The sequence below is a fragment of the Nematolebias whitei genome, chromosome 7, assembly GCF_014905685.2.
Source record: "Nematolebias whitei isolate Nwh7 chromosome 7, NemWhi1, whole genome shotgun sequence".
Taxonomy (NCBI): Eukaryota; Metazoa; Chordata; class Actinopteri; order Cyprinodontiformes; family Rivulidae; genus Nematolebias; species Nematolebias whitei.
In genome coordinates this window covers 32,396,260-32,412,407 of record NC_056504.1, presented here as the reverse complement: position 1 = coordinate 32,412,407, position 16,148 = coordinate 32,396,260, and the positions used below count along the sequence as shown (strand labels likewise).

Genomic DNA, 16,148 nt, shown 5'->3' with positions numbered 1-16,148 from the left:
AAAAAAAAAATAAAAAAATTGAGATATTAATTTTGGTGCATATCGCTCAGCCCTAACAGTACTGATAATGTGTTTTACAGCCCAAGTGTATTGTGTTCTGGTTGTAAGGCAGAAGTTTAGTCGGTACATAATGAGGAAGTGTACAGATACATGCACCATGCACGCTTTGTTAACCTGTAGTTTTGTGTTTGTCAGTTTCAAAACAAAATAAATATGTTGCACTGGAGATGAGCTGGGCTATAATTTCTAAAAGTGTAACATATGCATAGAGATTAGGCATTCCTCCAGAGAAGGGTAGGTCCTTAATTATTGTAGTGGTTAGGGGTGTAACGGTACGCTAAAATCACATTTCGGTTCGGTTCAATTTCAAGGACGGCTCGGTTCGGTTAATTTTCTGTACAAAAAAAGGCCAAAATAAAGACTTACAAAACGTTTATTTTGAAAATATGCCAAGTAAACAATACGTTTGTATAAAAATAAATAAAGCGACCCATTTGGATGATAGTTTAAATAAACAGGACTCTTTACAATAAATAAACTATACTAACAATAATAAAATCTTAATAAACACAATAACAGTCAGAACCAGAACAATAAGCAGCAACAGACCGTTTACAATCTAACTAATCAAGTTTTCAGTTTTTGTCCAAAAAGACCAACAAGCACAGATCTAGTTGCAGTGACATTATCTCCAGCAGTGCAGAATATAGAGGTAGAGCTTTGCTCATGTTGCAGTGTGGCTGGATTTGGCCTCATTACTCACAACCTCTTGGACCTGCTTCCACAGGTGGGACAGGTCCGTGGAAAAGTTCAGGGTTCAGTCATCACAGACTTCTTAGCTGGAGGTGATCTCTGGTGGATTTCCCTGAATAGAAAGAATCAGCTGTTATCTCGGTCCCAGACTGAAAATAAAACACAAAGAGGTAAAAAAAAATGAGTTATGAAATTATAATTTTAAATAAAAAAAAGTCAATTAGATAATAATAATAAAATAACAATACCTCTTCTTGAACGGTTGTTATGAGGTGGTTGAATCTCTCGTTCATCATCATCAGGGCAGGGCTTTAATCTGGTCCAGAGCTTGTTGACAATATCAGTTTTAGCTTTTTCATAAAGTGCTGCTACAACTTTTTGGCTGAAGTGTTGACGTGATGGGATGTCGTAGCGGAGCTCAATAACTTTAAAGCCGGCGCATCAACAACATTTGGACGTAAATTTAGAGCTTTAAAAACCTCCTACAGCTTATGTTATTGTTTTGGACCGATCTGAATGACCTGATAAAAGGTTGTTTAAATGCTGCTGTTGTCGGGGTTTGCAACAAGCTGCTTTTCTTGCTTGTAGAAAAGACGTTCACGTTCGGATGATGTCATTTCAAGTGTGTTAACAAGTTAGACGTGTTGCTGCTGCAGATCCAGTCTCTGTGAAACAACGTCGACACACAGCTTTAGATTTGTTCACTTGTCTTTTAACAAGAAAGCCATAATGTTCCTAAACAGGAGACCACAACGAGATGCTAGGCTGCTAATGCAAGCAGAGGCTTTTTAATGCATATAAGCTGCTCAATAAACATGGGCATTTCATACTAAAGAAAAACAAGAATACGTATTGTGTAAGATTTTTATGAACAAACAAAAGTGGCTCACTAGTGTAAGAGAACTTGATTGATGCAACATTTCAGCAAAAGGAAAATTAAATATTCATCCAGATTATAAACACAAGTTATTTTGCATCAGCAAATGCAAATTTGCTGATGCAGTCATTATTAAATAATTAATAGATTATTAATAGAAAAATGTAACCTATTTTTTTCTAACATAGACATGTTTAAATAAAAAGTTTTGCCATCACATTGCAGACATGTTGTGTAGAAATTTTAAAGCTGTATTTAAATTTTGACAGCTTCTTTAAAAATAACCTGGCATCTAGTTTAGTCTAATGCAAAACAACCAACTTTAGCCTCAACCACAACTACACAGTTGAAGTGGCATTTTTTTGACACTATTAGGACTATTGCAGTGCAGTAAGGTACATGTTTTTTTTCTGTCCCTCGGTCTTATTGTACATTTCTGGGCTGAATGAAAAAAGGTACAGTTGTTATTGTTCTTCTCAAGTCTCAGGGGAGACTCGCCAGAAGATGGGGGTCAGCCAAGCAGGCAATTTGTTAATTGTTCCAAAACAGAAAACATTCTTTATTGAGGTGGAGTCTTGACCCCCTTTAACTTCCTCCTTCTGTAAATAACCTATGATTAAAAAAGAAACATCTGGATGTAGCAGTGTAGGTTATAAATACTCAAGCAGAGTTAGAGAAATCTGATGGGAATTTTTGAGCTTACATAAAAAATATTGTTGTAAATTCTAAAACTTTGAGGTTTTCCTTTAAGCACTACACATTTCAGTCATAAAACTATTTGACTGAGTGTGTGTATGGGTATTTGACCATGGCTGCAAACTTAATAGCTGTGATAAGTCCAGGTCTTATGGCTTCTTTGGTCCTAAGGTTGAATTTGCGAAAGCACACCCTAAACTACAATCTGTTTAGATACAGTTGTCGGAAGAATGATTTATTCCTTCTCAGATTAAGAACAAATGCAAAATATAAAGATTTAAATCATCTTAAAGGTTGGTGGCAAGAAGTTTTTGTTTTTACATTGTGGTGTTTCATATTGATGTAATCCATAAACACTCACTCAATTTTTCAGTTCTTTTTTAAATGGTAACGTTTTGGCAGTGTGACCAAACATGTTACAAAACATTAAAGAATTAAGAGAATAACACAATTTCCAGTGTCTATATCTGTAGTAATTGTCCCTTTCCTTTTGTAGGGTTTCTTCAGACGGACCATCAGGCTAAAGTTGGTGTACGATCACTGTGATCTTCACTGTCGCATTCACAAAAAGTCCCGTAACAAATGCCAATACTGTCGTTTCCAGAAGTGCCTTAATGTCGGCATGTCACACAATGGTAAGAAGATGATGTTTTAAACCCATTTAGCAGCACAAAACATGTGATTTTTATACATTTTTTTTTTAATAAGATAACCTGAAATACAAAGGTAATTCATTTGCAATATATTCATATGACAAAACCAATTTTCTTTATGATCTGCTGATTTGCTTTATCTGTTTTTAAGATAGGAATGAACCACTTTTTGTATCATCACTAGAAATGAAAGAAGCATTTCTTGAAAAAAATGCCTGGCACATGTCACCATGCTTACCAGTGTTCTTGACAAATATTTTGGGCAATCTGTTAATGCTCAAACTATGTGATGGGTATGACTCTCAGCTACTTCCACACCAAATTTTAGCTCAGTATCTGTTAAATTAGCTTGGTTATAGCAATTTTTGTGAAGGTTGATTATTTGTGGCAATCATTTTGTGTCAAGTTGACTCTAAGTTATTTCTTTGTAGATATATGTCCAATAATTGCTTTCTAGGAGCTTCAATTTGTCCAGTGGCTAATGAGTTATTTTTTTGCTAACACACAGAAATACAGACAAAGATACCGATGCACACATTCACAGGTGACAACTTTTTTTTTATGGTGGCAGGTGATGAACGGTAGATGTAAATAAAGACAGAATGATTCTTTTTTGAAGTTGTGGTCAAAGAAACTTCTCTTCACAGATCAGCTTTGTGTCCTCAGATATCCCCTGTGAACAACACAGTGCTGCAAATTTAGTCTTAGAGGTGTGGTAGCAACTTACAGTGCTGTCATATATGTTGCCAGTTGTTTCTCTTGTGGTCTTCATAGCAACCCTCAGGTCATATTTCAGTTCCCGTCTCTGGTGCAGTGTTCTGTTTGCCACCCTTAAACATCCTTCAAACACGAGGTTGTGACTAAATTAGCTTTAACCCCCTAAAATCTCTTCTTTTATACTTGGTTTTGTACTTTATTTTTCATATGATCTTGGTAGGACTTTACTGGGAACCAGCTATATCTGTCATGAGATGTTTAATTATATTGTTCTACTTCAAGTGAGAACGAGCCAGAGTTTTAAATATTATTTTCTTAAATTATATTTTACTGATGCACAGGAGGACAAGGAAGATGAATGCTTGATTGCTGCTAGGCTGCAAAGACCTGCTTGTGCTTTCTGCATGCCAACTACCTGTGAAGTTGTCCGATTTGCTCTAAACTGTAGTTCACACACTGTTAATAACAGTCTTCATTAGTTCAATAAGCTGTGTACATTATGAATATAAGGGATGGTCTGACCTACATTACCTATGTAGATTGTGAAGAGGGTGGGTCCTAAGATTGAGCCTTGTGGTGCACCATTGTTAACAATTAGATAACTGGAAGAAGTACCATTATGTTGAACACATTGCCTCCGATCTGAGAGATAGTTAGAGAACCAACCAATGGTGTGATCTAAGAAACCATTTTCTGAGAGCTTATGACACAAGATGGCATGGTCCACAGTGTCAAAAGCTTTAGAGAAGTCTAAGAAAAGTAGAGCACAATAATCCAGTGCTTCAGTGGCATCATTAAAAACTGTCAGCGAAACAATCGTGCTGTGTTGTTTCCTGATTGATTTAGGTAAATGAAACAGACTACTGAAATACTAAGATGAAAACTATCAAAAGACTGAACTTTGCAAACTTTATAACACTTCTTATATGTGCAAAACTTGTGTACAACATTACAGTGAAACATTTTTCAGTCTGGTCATCTGGACAGTTTCTTTTTTTTTTGTGCTGAAACATTTCGCCTTCGGTCTGGAAGGCTTCATCAGTCCAGGAAACAGACAAAAAAACTGATTCTTCCCCCAACAGCTTACTCCAAAGTGGAACAAACCAGTTCTGCTTGTGATAAGATGGTCTCTTTGGTACGCCCCTCCTCCATTGCCGGCCCTCTTCCTTGTTGACAGTCTTGTCAAACTGGTTGAAAACAACAAAGTCCATGCTCAATAATCCAGGTATACAATCCAACATTTTTCAGTCAGGTCATCTGGACAGTGTCTTTTTTTTTTTTTTTGGTGCTGAAACGTTTCGCCTTTCACCGAAGGCGAAACGTTTCAGCACAAAAAAAACAAACTGTCCAGATGACCTGACTGAAAAATGTTGGATTGTATACCTGGATTTATGAGCATGGACTTTGTTGTTAACATTACAGTGAATTATCCTGTTCCTCGCCCACCACTGTTTAGCTACTGGTTTTACGTTGTGAGCCATTGTTACTCACTGGAGCCTGACTGACTCCTCCTTCTCAGGTGTGTTTCATCACAGAGCTTGTGACTGTGTGAGCACATTCAGGTTGTGCTTGACTGTCATCTCTCAGAGTCTCGTGTTGGTTTTGTTGCACCTGTTAGGGTGGAACAACTTACAGTGCCTTCACTTTTTGACCTCGGGTGATATGTAAAGATTTTTATCAACTACTCATTTATCAAATGTTACTGAAAATGTGCATGATGCCACTGATAGAGCATAATTAAATAAATATTGGACTTGTTTCTGCACAATATTGCTGAAGTAACAACTTGAGCAGATTTGCACAGTCTGATGAATTATACAATGCCTAAAAAGTATTTACCCCCTGGGATGTTTAATACTTTTATTCCTGTCATAAATTCATCATGGCCAATAGAAATTGTCCTTCTTTACAAAAAATCCATCCATCCATTATCTTTACCCGCTTATTCCATTTTGGGTCACGGGGGTCACCGGTGCCCATGTCCAGCAATCACTGTGCGAGGGGCGGGGTACACCCTGGACAGGTCACAAGTCCATCACAGAGACACATAGAGACAAACTAGACAAACAACCATTCACTCTCTCACTCACACCTAGGGACAATTTAGAGTTACCAATCAGCCTAACATGCATGTTTTTAGTCTGTGGGAGGAAACTGGAGTACCTGGAGAAAACCCACGCATGAATGGAGAGACCAGCTATCACCCCTTTCCCATCAAAGTGGCTGCCCTATTTTAATTTAATTTAATTTTGATTATTGGAACGTGCAAGGCAGGGGATACAAGAGGATTTCCAACATTGGGGTTCTTTTAAGTCCATCATTAAGAAATGGAAGGAATATGGAACATGAGTAAATCTACCAAGAGCAGGTCATCCTCACAAAATGAGTGACCATGAAAGAAGGAGAAAAAATAGAGACCACCAAGACTCCTGTGACCATTTTGAAGGAGTTACAAGCTTCAGAGGTGTGATGGGAGAGACTGGGCATGTAACAGCTTTTGCGTGAGTTATGGGAGAGTGGCAAAGAAAAAGCCACAGTTGCAAAAAAACTAAGATTTGAATTTGTCTAGATAGTTTAGAGACTGTAGTTGAAATATACGGTCACTTTAAACAGGATGAATATTTACTTCACATTACGGTTGTCTTTAATTAATATTACCCTGTAGATATTTGATTTCCCTTTGACATCGAAGGGATAAAAAAGGGGTGTGTTTTATTATTTTTGAAGGCCAATTTAGATTGGCCATGATTAATTTATGACAGCAATAACAGAATAACACATCCATGGGTGAATACTCTCAATAGGCACTGTAACTTTTCACTGTTAAAGTGCATAAAATATACTATCACATAAATTAGTCAAAGTGTTTGTGTATTTGTACCACAGAAGAATTTGACACAGTGATAAAACTGAAGTGCAATAGTTAAGAATACAATATTTTAATTAAACATCTGCCACTTTTCTTCACATAAATTATGAAAATTTCCAGACTGAAAAGTTTACTTTTTGAATTAAACATGGCTTAAATTTCTAAACTTTGAAAAAACTTGTAATGATAGTTCTAGAAACCAACTTGACTTATTTTTCTGTAAAAAATAAAATAAAATAAAATAAATTAACTAGACACAGCTGTACATACCAGTCATTGTCCCAAACTAGGAGTGGGTTTTAGCTATTCTGCCAGTAACTTCTCCCACGGTTCCTGGAACTGCTGCTGGATTATGAGTTTTATCAAAACTAGAATAGCTAAAAAGGAGCTTGAAGAACTGTGTCACTGGAAAAGTTGATGTTGCTTTTCTCCTCTCTGGTTGTAACATTAAGATTTGACCATATGGCTCCCCTGTTCGTTAACGTAAAAGATAAAAGTTTTGTTTTTTTCATCCTATAATGAATACACTACAGCTTTTCATCTGGTTCTACAGCAACAAATTAGAGTTGTTGTTTTTTTTTGTTTTTTTTTGTCCTGCCATGAACATTAAAAGTTGAACTAAAGCTACTTCTTGATCAGAGAGTTTCAAGTTCAAACTCTCCCATTCAGAATCTGCCCTCATGAAAACTTATAGAGATCTCATGCACTGGAGCTGGTGCACAAAATAAATAAAAAATACTAGCATTTATTATTGCAGTTGTAATTATAATATTTTTTTAATCAAAGACATGTACATCAACAGAACCTCTGCACATTTACAGTTAGATTCTACTATAATTGGTTTGTTTATCTCTCTTTCTGTCTCCCCACCTCCACAGTCCCTCCCATCTCTTTAATGCTGCTTCACAGGTTTACAGTCAGTGCTTTGAAAAGGTGCCCATTGTGGCTATTTAATTTATCAATGATTGACATCTCTGAGAGTTGAACAGATTGCTCCAAACATGCTGTGTCACTGCTGCAGGCTTGTTGCCCAACATGTAGTAGGCCCACTTTAAGTTTGTATTAATTTGCTCAAGGTGTGTATTTGTCAAACAGACAGTTACACAATCGCATAAAGCTGCAGTAAAAACAGAGTGCACGTCTGAATGGAGACGAGGGATAATTAACGATTTCCACTTTTGTGAACCTGTTTGACTACGTCACAGCACAAAATTGTACTTTATTCTCATCACACCAGGAAATAATCTAAAGTGCATTTCAATTTTGATAACTTTAATAATGAAAATAATCTATAAAGATTTGTTTACTAAAGATAAATACTGTAAACTATTTTATACAATAAAGCTAGATAACGACAAAGTCAGGCTTTGGCAATTGTAAAGTTTCAGATGACTAAATCTGACAAAACCATGTCAAATTTAAATGAGCTAATCTGGATATTTCTACAGCAAAAAAAAAGCAGCTCTCTTTTGTAAATGAAATGAATCCGGCCTTCTTTGTTCAGCACGTTTTTGTAAATGTTCAGAGTATTATTACCAGCTGCAAAGGAAGGAAAGGAGAGGAGAAATGAGAGTAGATAGGGATAGTTTTTCATTGAGCCGTGTAAACAAAATTACCAAGGCATTATCAAGGTGAAGGAATAATTGTAAGGCATCATGAGACACACCTTATAAAAGCTCAACAGGACCATTCATCATGTGTTGTTAAAACAAGGTCTGTCCTCTCGCTGACACTGCCAGTGAGGCTCATTTGTAGAAGTTTGATCATTTTCTTCATGTCTCTCCCTGGGTGCAGTTTTTTAACATCCTGGTTTATCATTTTGTAAAAACTGCTTTTGTGTGAATGAGTGTAATGCCTGTTTGTGATGCAACAAGTTAATATAGACCATTTTGAACAAATAGGAATAAATAAACACACACATCACCCACATGATGAAATGTTTCACTATTTCCGTATTATTTGCTTTGAGCTGCTTGTTAGCTTTAGACAGAAGGTCATTTTGTGGACATTAGCCGGTCTAATTCATTGATAGGTTAAAGAGCTGTTGTGAAACTGAACAGCAGCTGAAGCACTCTAGCACAAAATCTGTTTACAGTTTAGTTTTGGACTTAAATTACACATATTAGGGTTAGCTTGGGGTTGGATAATGTTTTAAACGACAAGTATTTTGCATTTGGCTAACTTGTCAAAAGAAGGAACAAGACAGGCCTCTGGTTTGTCATGTGATGAGACGGTTTAGGTCCCAGTTTCGCTTGTCTTTTTCTGGAATCGCACATATGAAGACAAAAGCAAAGATTTTAATTATTGTATCCAGGATTTTTGACTCACAAGGCATCACAAAATGCTTTGTCTGAAAATTGTCAGAACTGTGATTGTGCTGAAAATGTACATTATTACAAAGGAGGTGCAGCTCAAGTTTTGGAGGTTAAGTCCTCCGTCACAGTATGTTTGCTGATGTAAAGCCAAATTTATTTGTTTTTCATTGTGAACCACAACTTACAGATTTTTTTTTTCCACTTAAAAAATATTAGGATAAACTTTCAAACACGAGGCATATTTATTTTTAGTATTGTGTATTCCTTTGTTTATTTGTTCTGTATAAGTCAGAAGTGTCCTTTTTCCCTTCTTGCTCCAATGTACATTTCTGTTTCCTTTCCCAGCCATTCGTTTTGGCCGAATGCCCCAGGCGGAGAAGGAGAAACTGCTGGCCGAGTTCTCCTCTGACATGGAGCATTTACACCCGGAGGCAGCAGATCTGAGGGCTCTGGCCCGGCATCTGTACGAAGCCTATCTAAAATATTTCCCCCTTACCAAGGCCAAGGCCAGGGCCATCCTCTCTGGGAAGACAGGAGAAAAAGTGGTAAGAAGTGCTGCCCTAGTTCCACTTTACTGTCAGTAATTCCTAAAATAAATTCTGGGTAGGAACTTACATGATAGACTGAAGCACAGACACTATTCTAATTACAGGCATTAATGGATGGAAATCAAGGTTTAATATTAGACCTGCACTTGAACATGTTCCTCTCTCTACAGTTTAGACTGGAAGTATTTGACATCAGTCATCTTTAGATTTATCTACATTTACGGTACATTCTTGTCTGGACCCAGTCTGGGCGGCTGAACCAGTTGTGCTTTTCTGTTTGCCTCGTGTGAAAATGTTGTACATTTGGCTTGTGTTTTATAGGGGGCCATACCTAAAAGTCTTCCAAAAAAAAAAAAAAAAGAGATTTAGAACTTTAAAAATGTTCTTTGACTTTAATTTTTTTTCTTTCTTTTTCCTAATTACAAGTATTTAGTTAAAGACAGACAGATAATTATCTCCATAATTGCTGTGGTGTTCTACATGACTAAAGGATTTACGCTGGGAAAAAATAAACTTTACGAAGTGCATTTGATAAAAAGCTTTTACTAGTCCTGTCCTCATGCCATGACATTTAGTTTAGTGCAAATGAGGTCTTTTCACGCTATTATTGCTGCTCTAACAGGAAAAGTGGATCAACTGGTTTCTTCTAGTCTTGGCTGTTAGAAAAATCTCAGATTACAGTGGTTTAGCTGTGAAAACTGGAGAATTCTTTAGTTTTCTGCCCAGCAGTGGCTTTAATGCTGCCAGTTAAACTAATTCACAAAGGCGTTTAGATATTGTACATCCATATAGAGTCCACATGGGCAACATATGACCAGAGGGCCAAAAGTTGCCCTTAAAACATGTCCATTTGGCCCCAATATCTCTAATTGAAATGAAAATAACTTTAAAATAAGTTGATGAGACCTGCATTTTATCAATCAAATTTAAGTAAATCAAAATTTAACATCTTGGACAAATACATCTATAATATTTTCATTAAGACAGGCTAAAACATTTTTTTTTCTGATAAGTCGGTGTTTCTAGAACTAGACTGAGCCTTAAAACTCAATAAAGCAAACATATAACATATTTTTTTTGCATATTTTAAGCTAACAAATATGTTGCACAAGAGCCAGTTTACAGAAAGCATGTCTCATATTCCTAGAGCGTACTGAGGAAACATACTTTTGTCAAGCATGCTAACTATTACGACGGAGCTTTAGGGCCACGCTAAAAAAAAAAAAAAATTAAACCATAAAATTACGATAATAAAGTCATAGTATTATGAGAATTAAGTTGAATAAGCTCTTAATATTATGAGAATAAAGTCGTACGAGACTGTTTTTACAGCTCTTGTTTATTTATTTTTTCCTACAAGTCGGATCCGTGACGCGACCTGTCAATCAATCCAGTAGGCGTGTCAGCAAATTACCAATCTAAAGCTAAATGAATCGGAATATCATTGTACTTCCATTTAACTGTGGTAAAATGAAGAATGTTGAGCTTTGATATTGGTTTTACAAATAAGGAGATACCGATAGTTAATCTGTTAGCACATCAGCATCAGATTATTATCAGTATCAGGACTTTGAACCTGCTTTGAACGCCTACTGGATTGATTGACAGGTCATGTCGTGGATCTGACTCGTGGAAAAAATAAATAAATAAACAAGAGCTTTTTTAAAATAAGTTTCGTACAACTTTATTCTCGTAATATTACGACTTTATTCTCGTAATTTTATGGCTTTTAATTATTTTTTTTCTTAGCGTGGCAATGTGATTATTTTATTTTTTCTTAGCGTGGCCCTAAAGCTCCGTTGTAAACTATGCTACAAGAAAAAGCCTGGAAATGTATTTTAGATTATATGTCTTAAAGGAAATGTATTTTTCAAATCACTACGAGCCCTTAGATTGCTTTAAATAACTCAAATTAACCCTCTGGAAGCAAAATGTTGCCCACTAATATTAGGAAATCTGTTGGCAGAAAAGTCAAAGATAAAAATCCGTAATTTCTGTGGTTTTGTACTTGGTTTAATATTTAAGGTAATCAGTTGGTTCTTTCAGTTTTGCTCAAGAATTTTAAGTAATGTTTTTAATGTGCTGGTCACGTCGGACATGCCATTCCAAACAGCTGGATCAAAACTCTTTTCAATTCATAGCTATTCTAAATGAATAATGGTGCCAGAGCCCAATTTATTTTTGACTAGATTAGTATAACACTTTTTTTATTCAGTATAACTGAAAAGCCCTTGGTTGTCATCAATGATATACAATAGTCCCTCGTTTATCACGGGGAGTCCGTACCCTGAAGCCCCACGATAAATGAAAAACCTCAAAGTAGGAATAGTAGTACAACAAGTTAGTAGACGTTTATTTTAGCATTTATATAAAACCTTTCCTACATTCTTGCAATATTCTAAACAATGTTTCTAAGCTCTAAACACTCTAAAATAGCAAAGAATAGTGCTCTCGGCCACATCCACTTCACTGCAGAGCGGAGATCAGCTGATCAGCTGCAGGAGGGAGCTTCTCCACAGCTGTGGGATGCACACAAGGTGCTAAATCATTTAAAATAATTTAAGTAAAAATCCATGCTGAACATGTGGCTCATCCATCAAGCAGCCAATTGTGTGTCATGTCCAATCTTACTTTGAAAAACCGAGATAGGGCAAGTCTGCAAAAAATGAATTGCAAGTAGCGAGGGACTACTGTACATAAATATTATAGAGGCACAGCTTCACATTTTTGCAGATATGCCAAAATTTTCCAATTAATTCGGATTAATAACAGATGCAGATTAATAATCATTAAGCTTCCTTAGTAGTGGAAGATCATTTATTTAGAGCATTTATTTTACACAACATTAATGTTCAAAACTAAACTTTATTTGAAATTATATAACAATTGTTACTATTGAGAGAATATGATAAGATGCATTCCAATCATTATGTTTATGTAAAACTGTCACCATATTTTCTAATACTGTCAGTCATTTCAACAACAAGGCTGACCATTAATAAATCATGTTAATTTATTCTAAGTTAATTACCTTCATCAGTTACAAATTAAAACCAGTAGATTTTCCTCCCAGCAGCTGTTAGACTCTACAACCATCACTGCTCTAAACAAGCACAATAAGTATTAAATACATGCTGACCTCTGCTAAAACACACTCTCTGCCTACTGTACTGTAAAGTCTGCCGTTCTCAATGTTCCAATTCATATTGAACATTATTATTTATATTGTTTATCTTATTTCTTTATATATTCTTTTTAACATTTTAGGAACTTTTTGTGTGAATCTTTTTATCTGTTGCTGTTGTTACATTTGAATTTCCCATCCGTGGGACAACAAAGTCTGTTTCTATTCTATTCTATTCTATTCTATTTTATTATATTATATTATATTCTGTTCCACCTAATTAGACATAAGAACTCAAATTTGAATATTCTACATCAAAGTGAGTGTCAACCCAGACAATATTAAAGTTTAATGGTTGTGTGTGCATGCGCGCATGCATGTGTGTGTGTGTGCGTATGCGTGTGTGTGTTGTTTTTCTAAAGTCTGACCAGCTCAAGGTTGCTCTTCATCTCCTCGGTCTGCTTGTTTTGACTGTTCAAATCAGAGATAGGAACCAAATGACACAGAATCAGCTCATTGTTTGAGGCTCTCATTGGTTATTTACTAAATCACAGTGTACCTCCTGAAACAAACTGGGAGTAAATTATTGTTGTTGTTTTCTTTGCAGAATATTTGCATTTTTTTTACAAGCAAGGTCTTGATATGAGTTGATGTGTAATAATATTTTACTGCAGAGAAGAAAATAATGGCTTTTTCCCCTCTGAACACTATAAAATCTACTATATTATTTGGTAAAAGTAGATGATTGCAGTGTTTTGGAGAACAACATAGGATTATGCTGGTTTTTCAGTTTTTCTATTTTATACTGTTTAGTTTGAATATTTATGAAGTTAAATTTTAATTTATTAAAGTAAAGGAAATAGTATTGTTTAAATGCATGAGCTGTTTTTACAGATCCATTAGACTTCAAACATTAAAACAGATACTAAATTTTCAAGTCAAATTACTAGAAGATCACCTGGTGAAACAATATGTGAAAATAGCAGCGTGTCTTCTACATTTAATGTGATTGAGATTTGGCATTTTACAATATCACACAATACCACAAAAGCACCTTATTAAGAAGCCTCATCCACTTTTACTGTAACAAAAGAAGCAGCAACATACTTTTTACATTATGTCCTGCCATGCCTCATCGTGCTCCTGCCCTCATCATTCCAGATGTGAGAGCACATCTGCAGAAATGTTCCTGTTGGTAAATCCATTCATGAGCTGCAACAGTTAAAAACCATGAACCAAACTTTCTGCAGAATCATCTAAACATCCTGGATTTCCTTATATTTACACAGTCATAGAAGAGTTGTCTCAGAAATAGGTGCAAGTTCTAAATGAAGCCCAAAACAAATGCAGCACATGCATAAAGTCCAAATTTTATTGCTGTAATTCATAGTTGGACATCCTGTGATTTCCCAAATTGTTTTTCTTTTTTGAAGGACAATTTTATTGTATAAATTGCAACATTCTTCTTTCAGGATGGTACTTGTCCTGTGTTTTCCTTAAAGATAAGCTAAGTTAAGCTCCATTTATTGAAAATGTTGTGCTTTAGTCTGCCACGGCCTACAGCAGAGATGTTTTCTCCTATACTAGATGTGTGACGTCTGCTCCTGCAGGCAGTCGTGTGCCATGACCAAAGTGTACAAACAGGAAGTGTTTAGTTTTACCTGTGGCTCAATGATCGGTAAAATGCCTTTTTATTTTCTTGTTTTTATTTTCTGCCCACTCCTAAGTTATTCTGAACGTGTTCTCTTCCTGTAGCCGTTTGTCATTCACGACATGAAGTCTTTAATGGAAGGAGAGCAGTTCATTAACTGCAGGCAGATACCTGCCCCAGATCACCAGCAGCAGATCTCCACACTTACAGCCGGGCACGGAGGTAGGTACTATCACATTTAAGCAGCCTTTTCATTGGGAGGAGATCAATAAATGAAAAAACACAGAGATGCAAATGATGTTATTCACAAATATTACACAATACATGTGCAAACTCACTTTGCATCAACTTGCAAAATAAAATGTTTTTATTGTAGTTTTAATTTGTTACTCCCTAATCAAGCAGTTGACCTCATACTTGTTTCATTCCAATTCTGTACTTTGCATAAAAGCCTCCCCTTGAATCACCACACATCACTTCCAAGAAGTTTTAAAATATTTTAATACATTTTTTTGTCCTTCACTTGTTCACTTTACTCACTTTAGGGCACAGCCTTCACAATCTGCTGCCAGGGTCAGACACTAAGCTAAAAATGCGGAAAAAACAGCCAAAATCTAAAAAAACAAATCTTTAAAGACCTTCAGAATGCCAGAAAAACTGTTGATGTTGAGCATTTTTTGTAAATTACGAGAAAATCTTAATCATTTGAAATAAAACATAAGGAAATTATGGATGACTCGAGGCTTTTCTACATCACTGAATCTCACAATTTATAGCTCTTAACTGTCAAGCTACTGAAGAGACCTGCATGGGAACAGATTAATTTACATATTGTAGTGACTGTGAAAAAAAAAGGTGGAACTCATATAGAGAAATAAAAAAATAAGAAACGATTTAGATAGGCTCGTGGCTTTTTTAAACAAACTTAAACTTAATTTTTCTCTGACTTTAGTCATGAAACTGCAGAATTTAAAATCTTTGATCTGGTCATTTGAACTTCTTCAACAGAGATGAAAGATTTTTATTTTTATTCACCTCTTTTTCTATCCGTTATATCTCTTTCCTACAGTTTCAGGAATCCCAGAAGCTCACTTGGGGTCAGATTTTGGAGCTTTGGAGACAAACTTCTTTGGACAAACACCAGACATGGTGGAGCTGCGTTTCTTCCACAGCTGTCAGTCTCGCTCGGCAGAAGCAGTGAGAGAAGTGACAGAGTTTGCAAAGAGTATTCCAGGTTTCATCGATCTGGACCTCAACGATCAAGTGAGGAAATCTGTTGAGAGGAATTTGAATCAAGCTAAATCAAATTTAAGATACACAAAAACACAAATTGGATAAAGCTTTGTAGTTAAATATAAATTATTCACAGTTTCAGTTGTTTACCAATACATCTTTATCACTTTTGATAACCTAAAATGAATATTTATTCCAATATTTCCATTAATCCTGTTTGTATGTTTGTTTTCAGGTAACATTGCTGAAGTACGGTGTGATCGAAGTCTTAATCATCATGATGTCGCCTCTGATGAACAAAGATGGCACTCTGATCTCTTATGGACAGATTTTTATGACTCGAGAGTTCCTCAAGAGTCTCAGAAAACCTTTTTGTCAAATGATGGAACCAAAGTTTGAATTTTCTGTCAGGTTTAACCTGCTGGAGCTGGATGACAGCGACATGGCGCTCTTTCTGGCTGTAATTATTCTTAGTGGGGGTGAGTGGTTTCTTTCACTGTGTCTTATTAATCTCAATTTTGTGTGCTTGTGTAACTATATGTATTCTTAATGTAGCCTGAACTTAATAAATCATTTTTTATTAAAGGTTTAGTTTTTCCTGGTTAGCTGAAGCTTGACTAGACAGAAAACAGTGAAAACTTTGCACTTTCCCGTGTCATTTTTACACTTAAGATTCTGTAAGGAGCTAAACTAACTGTTTCCTGTCCCCTTA

General features: G+C 35.8%; 1 protein-coding gene across 1 annotated transcript in view; it reads left to right on the top strand.

Moving 5' to 3' along the window:
- pparg (peroxisome proliferator-activated receptor gamma) overlaps positions 1-15,745 on the top strand; it is an 18,519-nt gene extending 2,774 nt beyond the window's left edge. Inside the window, 6 exon segments of the mRNA XM_037678773.1 lie at positions 2,823-2,961; positions 9,226-9,425; positions 14,308-14,337; positions 14,339-14,425; positions 15,273-15,466; positions 15,672-15,745. Coding sequence (XP_037534701.1) covers positions 2,823-2,961; positions 9,226-9,425; positions 14,308-14,337; positions 14,339-14,425; positions 15,273-15,404 — 588 coding nt within the window. The 3' untranslated portion in view covers positions 15,405-15,466; positions 15,672-15,745.
- Positions 15,746-16,148: the final 403 nt, after the last annotated feature.